This window comes from Frankliniella occidentalis, unplaced genomic scaffold (assembly GCF_000697945.3).
Source record: "Frankliniella occidentalis isolate FOCC.00 unplaced genomic scaffold, Focc_3.1 Scaffold198, whole genome shotgun sequence".
In the NCBI taxonomy this organism is placed as follows: Eukaryota; Metazoa; Arthropoda; class Insecta; order Thysanoptera; family Thripidae; genus Frankliniella; species Frankliniella occidentalis.
In genome coordinates this window covers 500,710-512,163 of record NW_026267324.1, presented here as the reverse complement: position 1 = coordinate 512,163, position 11,454 = coordinate 500,710, and the positions used below count along the sequence as shown (strand labels likewise).

General features: G+C 38.3%; 2 protein-coding genes across 4 annotated transcripts; one reads left to right on the top strand and one right to left on the bottom strand.

Moving 5' to 3' along the window:
• LOC113207989 (GMP synthase [glutamine-hydrolyzing]) lies at positions 1-5,608 on the bottom strand. 2 transcript variants are annotated; one of them, XM_026424787.2, is made up of 13 exons: positions 5,447-5,608; positions 3,483-3,703; positions 3,302-3,396; positions 3,057-3,174; positions 2,807-2,960; positions 2,590-2,733; positions 2,334-2,499; positions 2,070-2,230; positions 1,755-1,970; positions 1,360-1,665; positions 1,052-1,282; positions 597-785; positions 1-513 (listed from the first exon to the last, which is right to left on the bottom strand). In XM_026424787.2, exons 2-13 carry the CDS (start codon positions 3,677-3,679, stop codon positions 412-414), a joined length of 2,079 nt encoding a protein of 692 aa, XP_026280572.1. In that variant the 5' UTR covers positions 3,680-3,703; positions 5,447-5,608; the 3' UTR covers positions 1-411. The 2 variants fall into 2 exon arrangements, with proteins under 2 accessions (XP_026280572.1, XP_026280571.1); XM_026424786.2 differs by lacking the exon at positions 5,447-5,608 and adding an exon at positions 4,305-4,464.
• Positions 5,609-6,685: 1,077 nt separating this feature from the next.
• On the top strand, positions 6,686-10,946 carry LOC113207991 (serine/threonine-protein phosphatase 2A catalytic subunit alpha isoform). Of its 2 annotated transcripts, none has more exons than XM_026424791.2 (7): positions 6,686-6,811; positions 6,936-7,046; positions 7,673-7,882; positions 7,964-8,227; positions 8,316-8,488; positions 8,578-8,685; positions 8,764-10,946. In XM_026424791.2, exons 2-7 carry the CDS (start codon positions 6,945-6,947, stop codon positions 8,834-8,836), a joined length of 930 nt encoding a protein of 309 aa, XP_026280576.1. In that variant the 5' UTR covers positions 6,686-6,811; positions 6,936-6,944; the 3' UTR covers positions 8,837-10,946. The 2 variants fall into 2 exon arrangements, with proteins under 2 accessions (XP_026280576.1, XP_052128251.1); XM_052272291.1 differs by having other exon boundaries at positions 6,729-6,856.
• Positions 10,947-11,454: the final 508 nt, after the last annotated feature.

The window sequence follows — 11,454 nt, the reverse complement described above, 5'->3', positions numbered from 1 at the left end:
TTATAATAAATTTCTCACTAACCAGGAATAATTTCATTGGAGAGAACATGGTACAAAGTACATAAAATCAGAAACACGAGCATATACAATAATGATTTTACATGGATCAATAACAGATTTAAACCCTCAGGCGTCAAAGGTTTTATGAATAAAATAGATCCCTGGCTGCCATGGTTGAAGATCATGATTTATCATTGCATGTTTTAACACACTATGAATAGGCAAATGGCATTTCATTCTGAATTTGCACAAATTGATTAGTAGGACCAAATAGGTCCCAAGGTTAAAGCAGTGGACAAGTGGACTTCCAGGTTGCATATAACAGTATTCCACACCTTTCAGTACACATGGTAGTGCAGGGTGCAGTGAGCGACAATGCCAACAACACTGCTGAGCTAAAACTTGAGAATTTCATTCCCATTCAGTGGTCCCTGGCGGCTTCGATGTCAAATCGTAGAGGACTCTTGAAATTCCGGGAACACCTTGAATTTCTTGAACCATTCTTTCCACAACCTTTCCATCAAAAGGAAAAAAAATCATTTAGATGATGAAATTAAGGAATTACTTCTACATGATATGTCAAATAGATTTATTACCTCCACAGGTAAATGCTTTCCTGGAATAGCAGGAACACCAGTCATAAAATCTTGAGTAACAAACGGCCTTAAGACGACAGAACGCTGACAAGAAGGTGTTCTGTTTACTGAATCCCGATCAAAGTGTACAGGAATTAAAACAACTGGCATTTGACTCAATGTATGCATGCAATTTGAGGATGTTAAGACCTGAAATGAGATAGAGAAATCATTAGAGAACAGAATCCAAGAGCAAACACTACAAAAGAGATCAAACACTATAGTGCAACCAAAGTAGGAGAGAGACTGGCGGAGCTCAGTGTTGCTGTAGCGGTAGCTCGCCATGCGACAGGGTGGGTGGGACCCGAGCGGGTCAATGAGTGGCGGCGGTAGCTGAGGAGGCAGTAGTGAAGAGCTGCTCCCATAAGCCAGGCTCCTTCCTAGTTTGGTCGCACTATAAATGTTACTTGACGTACCTGAGTAGCAAGGTAATCAGCTTGCCGAAGTGTGCTTAAAACATTTGAAGTGAGACAGGTTGATGTTATATCTGACACAGCATCTTTGACGATTCCTCCATACACGTAGCAAACTCTGTTAATATTATGACACACTCGTGGAATCAGCTTTGCTAGGAATATCATGTCATCCCAGTCGGGACTTTGGTCAGAAGAAATGCCAACAACATAGCTGTAAGAACGGCAGTCACCCTGGAAAACAGGAAGATTATATTAGAGAGGGAGGAGAAATTGTGTCAAATAAAATCTATGATGGAAAAATTATTTACCTGCACACCGACACTTCTAATGGGTAAGAGTGTTGCTGCTAATTTCTGTTTACTTGAAACTCTTTGTAGAACTGCGCGTTCATCAGCAGACGTTGCACTTTCAACTCTGTTTAATAAGGCATGGCTTTTTTTAACCATTTGATTATATCCAACTATGATCTTAACCAGAACCTGTGTTTCTGAAAAGTCTTGTTCCATGTAGGGTTCTTCAGCGCAAAGAACACGAATGGCCAATCCTGGTCCAGGGAATGGATGCCTCATAAGCAAGTCTGAGGGCAGGTCAAGATCCCTTCCCAACTGTCTAACCTGCAAAATGAGAAAAAAGCATTGAGAAGAAATTCAAATATGGTGCTGGTAAAAAATTTAAGGATAAGAAAATTCTACTAGGAACTTACTTCGTCTTTATGGAAGTCTTTCAGTGGCTCTACAACACGACCCTGGTCTCTCAACTGTCTTATGAGCTCTGTATCATTGTGATGTGTCTTAATTACCTGAGCTTTTGAGCTTACCACTGAAGATGCAGATTCAATAAGATCAGGTCTCAAGGTTCCTTGGCCAAGAAAAACATCCTCGGGCCTCAAATTCATTTCTTCAACTACTTCCTGAGCAATCTAAAAATAAAACAACAAAATAGAAAATTGTTCAAAAAAGTTAGTTTTTAAAACAACTAAGAAACCTATAAGAAAAATGAAAAAGAAAAATATCCTTACTTTGGCAAATACATCACCAATAATCTTTCTCTTTTCTTCTGGTGCAGTTGTTTGACAAAGAATTTTAGTAACTTTAAAAGCAGGACTTCTTACATTAGGCTCTCTCTGGTCCATAGGTATGTTGGTGGAACCGTATTTGAACTTGTAGCCAGCATCAATAACTACAAACAAGAAATTAGATCAAAAAGAGTACAACACATTCAGGAAAAATATAAATGGACACATGAAAAAAAAAGGGATTAAAAGGCTTAAGTGCAAGCTCACCTTTTAGATCCAAACCAAGCCTTTTGAGAGACTGCTCCACAAGCATACTCTCATTTTTGCGCATAAAACCATTATCAATATGAACGGCAATCACTTGGTCTTTGTGGAGAGCTTTATGCAGCAGGGCAGCACATACTGTGGAATCTACACCACCACTGACAAGAAGCTAAAATTTAAGAAAAATGTTAGTGCTACAACACAAGAAATCTGATATGAGATCTTGCAACAAAGTTAAACTTTATTGATAGTGACATACCAAAACTTTGTTATTTCCAACTGTTTGTTTGATGTAATTTAGGCATTCCAGCTCTCTTCCTTGAATTGTAAAGGACCCTGTTAGTCCACTGATGTCAAACAGGAAATTTTTTAACATTGCATTTCCATTCACTGAGAGGTCAACCTGCAGATATAAAGATTTTGTATTATTGTTGCTTTGAATAGCAAATCAATAAAGTACTATAGGATGAACTTACCTCTGGGTGGAATTGTACACCATACAATCTCAACTTTTCATTCGCAATACCAGCCACAAAGTTCGATGACCTCGACACCACCTTGAATTGATCAGCAACTTTGTGTATACTGTCGCCGTGTGTAAGCAAAACAGACTGAACATTTTCTAAGCCCCTATCACGAGAAAAAAGATATAAAAAGAAATTGCAGTTTATCATCATTTTAACTGTGAATCAAAATGTTAAATCCATAATTTTTCAGCAGACATACTTGAATAAGAGGCAAGTTGGATCAACCTCAATATCAAACTGCCCATCTTCACGACCCTCTTTCCTTTCAACTTGTCCACCAAATTCTTTGTTTAACATTTGCATGCCATAACAGATACCTGCAAGTATTTGTAATTATCATCAAAACTATCACAATTGTGGGACATTACACAAAAGCTGTAGAGCAGGTCTTATATAATAATAGACACCCAACTTTATTCCTGGATCTGTACAATATCCACTTACCAAGAACTGGAATTCCTATCCTGAAGATTACTGGATCATATGTTGGAGCATCCTCAGCATACACTGAATTAGGGCCACCAGATATTATAACAGCCCTTAAAGTAATTAAAAATGGTTATTAAAAATAGTTAACTTTTAATGGTTTGATTTTAAATTGATGTTAAACAGTAGCAGAACTTACTTATATCCCTTGTCTCTTAAAATGTCAGCTGATGTGTCAAGTGGAAGAATGTCACTTTCCACATACAACTCTCTGACTTTTCTGTCAATTATTTTGCCATACTGAGCACCCGCATCTAATATAGCAACACGCTCTGACCCATGAGCTCCATTAGAGCGATGATCAATCGTACCAGCCTCGGTTTTCATGTTGTGCATATTCAAGCCCAATCCCCAACAGCACTGCAAAACCCAAAAATTGAAACTTTGCGTTAGATGGAGCAGAAACAAAATACAACCTCCCTATCAGCAAGCAGCCAGAAGACTGACTGAGATGGGCAACCTGATAGTCTATCCTGTTATGCAACTCTCATGGCCATCCAGTTGGTTACCACACTCCCATAAGGAAACTAAAGAAAAAAAGGCAACAGAATCCTAGAAAAAATCAGGATTTGTGGTTTTCCTTTTCTATTTTCAAAAATAAGTTGGATGGCTTTCTTCTGTTTTTTTTCCTTTGACAAAGGTATGAATTTGTTAGAATTTTAGGCTGATCAAAAATCAGTTGGGACAAATTATAAAGCACTAAACAGGAAGTCAATCAATCTTAAAAATCATTTAAGATGTATCAACATTAGTTTGAAGAATTACAAAATAATGGTAAACTTTGGAGTACATAATCTTTCAGTAATTCAGACGTACATTGACAAATATTGATATTCCTTCATGCTAAATTTTCACACATTAAGACATAAATTTGGTGTTGATTGCAAAGTAAGTAGGGTCAATGTTCGTAAGCAAAGGGATGACAAGTAGTTTAATTGAAACAGGTAATCAGAGCACTAACAAGGAAGCTGTTGTTGGTGTCCATTGGTAGTTCAAAAGCCTGGAGATAAGTTATGGCCAGACATGAGAAAATCCGCAGTAGTTGTGATCAGTACTTTAAATACTTTCAAAAACCAAAAAATGACACAGAGGCTAAGGCATTATGTCCCCTTCACACCATTACTACTCATGTGCTAAAAATAAGAGTGAAGGCAGGAGTGGCAACCCTACCATTTGACTAACCTGATATATAGTACCTGAAGAAGTAATGTGAGAAGCACAGAAATAAACACATAAGCTGATTTCTACTCTTATAGCAAACTAGACAACACACTGAATTTCAGAAACTAATTGAAACTAAGGCTTTAGATAATGGAAGCACAACAAAAATTCTTAGAATCATGACAGCAAGCGAATAATATGGTAGAGAGAGAAATGTATTAAAGGTCTGAAATTTAATTTTGAAATATAATGGAGGAAACAAACCACAAAAGAGAATAAAAACAAAACAAAACAGAAGAAACACTATGAAGGTGTGCAAAAGGAACATAACCAAATTCCAGCATGACAGATGAAATTTGTCAAGATACAAAATATTGTGAATCACTCTATCGTCTTGGTAGTGAGGTAAATTAAATTTAAAACAATCTTTTCAACACTTAATGAAACCAAAATATTGTGGGATTTAAAAGTAATTGAGTGTTTCACTTCAGACATGGGAGGATCAATATACAAGAAATTCGCTCCTGTTTAGCATAAGTGCAATGCCAGGGGAAAAGTGTATTTTCAGTCAATGACATGAATACACCCATTGTTCTTGGACGCGAATAAACGACAGGAAATATAACGGCTTAAAAATGCGAGAGCCTGAATGCTTGTCTGTCGTCCCAACCTTAATTGCGTTCTGCAAAAAGGTCTCTTTATAAACGGAAAGTAGGCTGGTCTAAACGCCGGGAGCTAAGGCGAAATTTCGAAAGGGTGATGGTGTAGCCGAAACAACATATATTCGACAGAAAATTATTATCAAATCAATAAGCGGCCGTGTAAGCGACCCACGTTCGCTGGCCGGAGAAAGAGGTTAATGGAACCACACTGTAGAGACATCATCCTTACCCCTGATCTAAAAGATCTACAATAATATCCTTGTGAATAAAAGCTACTCACCGAAAATAGTTATTAAAATTAAAACAAGCACTTGTGATGAAATTACGTCTTGTATAGTTTCACGTCAACCGCAACAACAAAATAAACCTTGCAAGATGGCACTGGGACCACTGAGCTGTACAGTAGTGCCAAATGCTGTTTATTGTCGTTTATAAGGTTTACCCAAACCACGTGAACATTTACTTATGAAAACAGAGGAGTATTTTCATGCGTTATTTTATTTGTTATTTCAAAATTGTTGTCTTCCTGCAAGAAATCATTTCAACCTGTTTGTTCGTCCATCCATCTCAAACGTTGGTCAGCCTGGATCACCGACAATGTTACCCCGCGTAAACTCAAGTGTGATGGGGGAACCGCGCCGGTTCCACAAATCTTTTGAACAAAACAAAAACACGCACAGTATGTAAGCGTATGTTCCTTTCGGATTATACAGCAAGTGTACACATCTTAACGTAGATACGATCAGTGGCCTACATTCGATTGAAGACAGAATTAATTTTGTATGAAACATCCAGCCGTGCGTACGGTGTTATTCTGCAAAACTGAATTGAATGAAACCGCAAACCAAAACTTGCAATGATGGTACCTCTGTTCTCTCTAACCAAAAACACGTTGCCCAGCAACGCAATTAGTAAGCTCAATTCTTTGAGCTCACCTCTATAATTTAATTGGGGAGGCAGCGAAGGGAAGAAATGGCAACTGTTAGAGCTCCGAATGTACGAAGCAAGATAATTCGTTCACACCCTCAAGCAGGTCCCGGTACTCCAATGAGTGTGACGAGACCTCTCCCTCATAAGGTACATGGCGATACAAAGATTATGCTCATTGAAAGGGATGCTTAAACGGCATGTTCTCCTTTTTATCCATAAAAAGAAGAGACAAGAGAGCAGCTTTTTCTTGGGATATCGATGTCAACTTTTCTTATCATTGCCACACCATGAGCCTATGATTCATAGCTGATTATCCGGCTTATCGGCCACTTAATTTATCATTAGACCTGTTTAGACACGTGATAACGTGATTCACGTTTGAATGAGTATGTAAAGGAGTTATGAGCTATCTTTTAAAAACGTCCCGCTAAATTTGTCATCTTTCTTTCCAAGCCGGATGTAAAGTCAATTGACCTTTACAAAATCCGAAATTGTTTAATGAAGGTAAACTAATGTTATGAAGAATTTTGTGACGTATATTTTTATTCTAATTAAAGGTGACACATTGTCTTCTGACTTTTCCACTACCGTGCGAAAGAAAACGTTTTTCTACCGCTCTCTTTGTCTTCGTAGTATTGAAGTGACGTCACGAGAAGAGGAAGGCGTCGGCCATTTTATAATCTTCGTCGCCGTTCTTTAGCGCTAGGGTGGGCAGGCTAGTATTTTTATATTTGTTTTAGCCTGTTTCGGACAGAATCAAGTGTGAGCCCATACCGATAGATCCGTATTGAATGCTATGTTTGTCATTGTATTTTAACAATCGCTATCTGATCCTGTAGACACACGTCATGGAGGAGAAAGCCTCGTTGAAGGAACTGGATCAGTGGATAGAGCAGCTCAATGAATGCAAACAACTCACGGAGAGCCAAGTTAAAACATTATGCGATAAGGTAAGTGCTGACTCTTTGTGTCGTATTTTTTTCCTTTGTCGCTCGCATGTGCGCACATTGCGTACGTTCTGTCGGCTTAAACTTGTTACACCGATGAGTGCCGCACCAGGCCTACTAGAGGCCTTGGATCGAAAATCCATCAGGGTGAAGCCGTGATGATAGGCTTACTCACAAAATGATGTAATTTTATGCCTGTAAAACCTTTAAGTAGGTAGGACTGTGCCACTTTTGTACATCTCCTAGCGATTGTACGTCAAAGGCGTTGATTTTGGTGGGAAATGTCACAAATGGCCTTCCATGTTGACAGGTTAGATTGTGCCTTGATAGTAACCCATCATTTAAAAAAAAAAAAATTAGCTTTTGAAAATTTAGCTTATTGCTGTTTTGTATCGCATTTTGATGATGATTGTGTCTAACATATGCTTTAGGGAAGTTCCATCTTCTTTTCAACCAGGTCTTAAGCGTCAGGTTTTGTTGTTGTTTTTACCCGCAATAAGCTTTTGTTTGTATTCAGCGGCATTCTGGACATTTGGTGTTTTGCTTATACCCACTTAAAGCAACCTCATCTTTCTTCTATGCACTTTTGACTTTCTATTGTCAATGAATATTCCATTTTTTTATTTCAGGCAAAAGAAATTTTAGCCAAAGAGTCCAACGTCCAAGAAGTGAAATGCCCAGTAACAGTCTGTGGAGATGTGCATGGACAGTTCCATGATTTGATGGAGCTTTTCCGGATAGGTGGCAAGAGTCCAGATACTAACTATTTGTTTATGGGTGACTATGTTGACCGTGGTTATTATTCTGTTGAGACTGTCACATTGCTAGTTGCTCTTAAGGTTTGTACCAAATTGCATTTCTAAATCTCATTTTCTTTCTCTGTGAAATCTGTTAAAATAAATATAATCTTATGGGTACAGGTGCGCTACAGGGAAAGAATAACAATTTTGAGAGGTAATCATGAATCACGTCAGATTACCCAGGTATACGGTTTCTATGACGAGTGCCTCCGCAAGTATGGAAATGCAAATGTCTGGAAATTCTTCACGGACTTGTTTGACTACCTACCACTGACAGCCTTGGTTGATGGACAAATATTCTGCCTTCATGGTGGCTTGTCACCATCAATTGACACACTGGATCACATTCGAGCTCTGGACCGCTTACAGGAAGTTCCTCATGAGGTATGTTTCTTCAAATAGATGAAAATAAGATTAAAAGTTTATGTGGAAAGAGTAATATCCTTAATTTCTATTTTTTGTTTATGTTTAGGGTCCCATGTGTGATTTGCTTTGGTCTGATCCGGATGATCGAGGAGGCTGGGGTATCTCACCCCGAGGTGCAGGTTATACCTTTGGCCAAGATATATCAGAAACATTCAATCACACCAATGGTCTAACACTTGTCTCCCGGGCTCACCAGCTTGTCATGGAAGGTTATAATTGGTACGTTAATACTTCTATGTATTTGTCACTCCCTTATGGGTTTTTCCTCAAGAAATTTTGTGTAATATGTTTTGGCTGGTTTGTTACAGGTGTCATGATCGTAATGTGGTTACTATCTTCTCGGCTCCCAACTACTGCTACCGCTGTGGAAATCAGGCAGCAATTATGGAACTGGATGATGCATTGAAATACTCATTGTAAGCATGAAACAGGTTTCTTTTGTGTCAAATCTTTTCAAACCTTCTAGGTTACTAACAATTTTGCCTTACTTACAGCCTGCAGTTTGATCCAGCACCAAGGCGTGGCGAACCACATGTCACAAGGAGGACCCCTGACTACTTTTTGTAGAGGCACAGCACTTCCAAAACTCCCTTGCAAGAGAGACTTTCAATAGTGGCATATATCCATTCAAGTTAAAGAGATGAGCACAGGAGTTCATGTACAGCTGTCTGCAGTGATGCTAGGCCATCATATGACCTAGAACACTTCATGTGATAGGGACTAAAATCACTGTTACATTGTTCTGCATCATTTGTTGCTATAAACATTGCAGTCCTTCTTCGATATCAAGAGGGGATAAACTTGAACCATGTGCATTGTTACATTTTAACATCTAGTTTTTTCTTTTCTTTGTAAGGGGTTGTAGATCATTTTGAACAATCCTGTTGTCTGAGAAGTGTTTCTGCCGTTAAAGTGCATCATTTAGGTGAATTTTATAGGTCTGAGTTTATCAAATGTGAGGACTATTTTCATTTATCTAGCATTTTGAAACGTCAGCTTTTTTGTTTTAAATGGAACTTTATTATAAAAACTACCTGGATTTTATTTCTCTGATAGCTGTGTTCTTCTGAAATGTAGGTCATTCCTGTTCTTGATGTTTATGTGTAGAAGCCATGTTTGAAACCTTAGTCTTGCAAACACTTTTAAGGAGGCCCAAGGTTTTGAACATGGCCCAGCTTGTAATGTTTAATCGAGGTTACTTTCTGTCTGTTATTTAAAGATCCCTGTTGGTCTCTCATATCTTTGATATTGACTGGAGTTAATACTATCTTGGTTCATAACATTTTTTTAAAAGTGTTCTTTTTTTTTTCCTTTTAATACCAACATTGGTGTTTGACTATTTACCTGGTGTGAATAGTAATAAAAAATTTGGTCTATGTCTCTCAAATTTTAAAAGGGAGAGTGGGCCAGTGAGAAATGACCTTGGTGAAATCATCTTTGTGTCATTGCTGTGCCTGATGGGCAAAGCGACTGATTGCAGCTGCCTAGCAATGGCGCTCAATGTTGATTTGCTTCATTATTAGTGTTAGCGTGCACAAGTGGAAACATATGCGCGTATTTGAGTGAGGAAATGTGGGAATGCGAGTTAGTATGTACGAGTTTGTATGTCGTGTGAGTGGCTCTGTATATCTGTGAAGAGAATGCTTGTTAGTGTAAACCATAAGAACATTTTCTTGAGGTGTTGCTCGTAAATTCTATGGGCCCTCTCTATTTATTGAAAGTGCTGTCTGAGGTATTACTTGTGGAACGTTTGAACTAAAGAATGTTTGACTAGGATTTGATTGAGGATCAGGTTGTTAAGTACCTACCAAATGAATAAGCCTATGAAATGTAAACCATCCCAATTTATTTATCTTGTAGCATTTTTCATAATGCCTCATGGTATTCACAATTTTATTTGTGTTATGCATCTATAGGGGACCATCTGCTAGGATGAGCTTTCCTCAGATCTTTTGTTTTAAACATACATCTTGGCTTTATTGTTTAAAGGAACTTTTTCTGTCAAGACAACATATCCACTTATTTCGATTGTGGGTATTATCCCCGCCCTACCCTTGGCTTCCTAAATTTTTACCAATCAAAATGACCTTAACTTTAAAAATTAAGCCCCTAATGATCAGAGTAGTAAAACTGACCCTGATTGTAGATATCAACACTCAAGCCATTAATTATTGAATTGTGATCTTTCAAGAATTAAGTCCCCATGCATTATTTCTAAAGTTATACAATCTCTTGGCAAAGAACAAATTAAATAGACTGGTGTTTGAATTGTTTGTGCTTGCAGCTCTAAAGAGATGTAAAGCTGTGTTTCCTTAAATAGAACACATGAAAAATGGTGGTGTTGCCTTTCACAACCTGTATATTTGAACAAACTGTTACTAGATCAGTATCTAATGATATCCAACATTGTTGGCAGTGTGTAGCTTTTTATCAAAATGTGCTTTGCAAAACATTCTTATTCTCAGACAATCTTTTTAAGCAAAATCGTAACACTAAAATAAGAACTTAATGTCAAATTGTCTTTGGGTAGGGTTATAGATTTGTTGATTTTATTTTGGCATGTGCATTTTTTGTCAAATATTATTTGGAGGGGCGTGTTTGTTGATTATTCTGAAACAATTCAAAAAAGATGTACTGCAGATGATGTGCTAACAAATAAATATTACTTCTCATTCTATCAGGGTTTCTCTTATTTTCTGTTCGTATGATCCAGAATTGTCTAATTAGGTCCTCCCGAATTGTGACTTCTGCAAAGGGTTCCACACTGAGCATTATGTGTAAAGATGTCTTTACAGTAACGTCCGTGGTTGCATCAGCAATCGACGTTCATCTAAGTGTTTCGTGAAAGTGGAAGGTGAAAATTAAAAATTTGTCCACTCCAGAGTTTTCAGCCGGGGACATGTCCCACATTGAGATGCCAGATCTCATAGGAAAGTCAGACTGTACCAAGTGATTCAGAGAAGAAGCAGGTGCGAGTTGGTTGGCCTACCTATGGGGCGATGATGCCTTACAGCGCGCCAGACGTGTCCGAATCACCCGGGCGTCAATGGGGCTGTCAAAATAAGATACGGTTTGGCCGACCGACCGACCGTCAACCTCGGAACGACCAGGACGACTGAAATATCGTGTTCGGGGTTTTCTCGCACGCTATTGTCACCATGGCACTTCCCTGGCGTTGCCGCCTG

Excerpts from the sequence above, each read along its gene's own strand:
- LOC113207989 (XM_026424786.2), bottom strand. The coding sequence starts at position 4,328 with ATGGACACCAACAACAGCTTCCTT. Across the intron at positions 3,397-3,482 it reads TTAAGAGACAAGGGATATAA|GGCTGTTATAATATCTGGTG; the intron begins GTAAGTTCTGCT and ends AATTACTTTAAG. Across the intron at positions 514-596 it reads GAAAGCATTTACCTGTGGAG|GTTGTGGAAAGAATGGTTCA; the intron begins GTAATAAATCTA and ends TTTGATGGAAAG.
- LOC113207991 (XM_026424791.2), top strand. The coding sequence starts at position 6,945 with ATGGAGGAGAAAGCCTCGTTGAAGGAACTGGATCAGTGGATAGAGCAG. Across the intron at positions 7,047-7,672 it reads TTAAAACATTATGCGATAAG|GCAAAAGAAATTTTAGCCAA; the intron begins GTAAGTGCTGAC and ends TTTTTATTTCAG. Across the intron at positions 8,489-8,577 it reads GTCATGGAAGGTTATAATTG|GTGTCATGATCGTAATGTGG; the intron begins GTACGTTAATAC and ends GGTTTGTTACAG.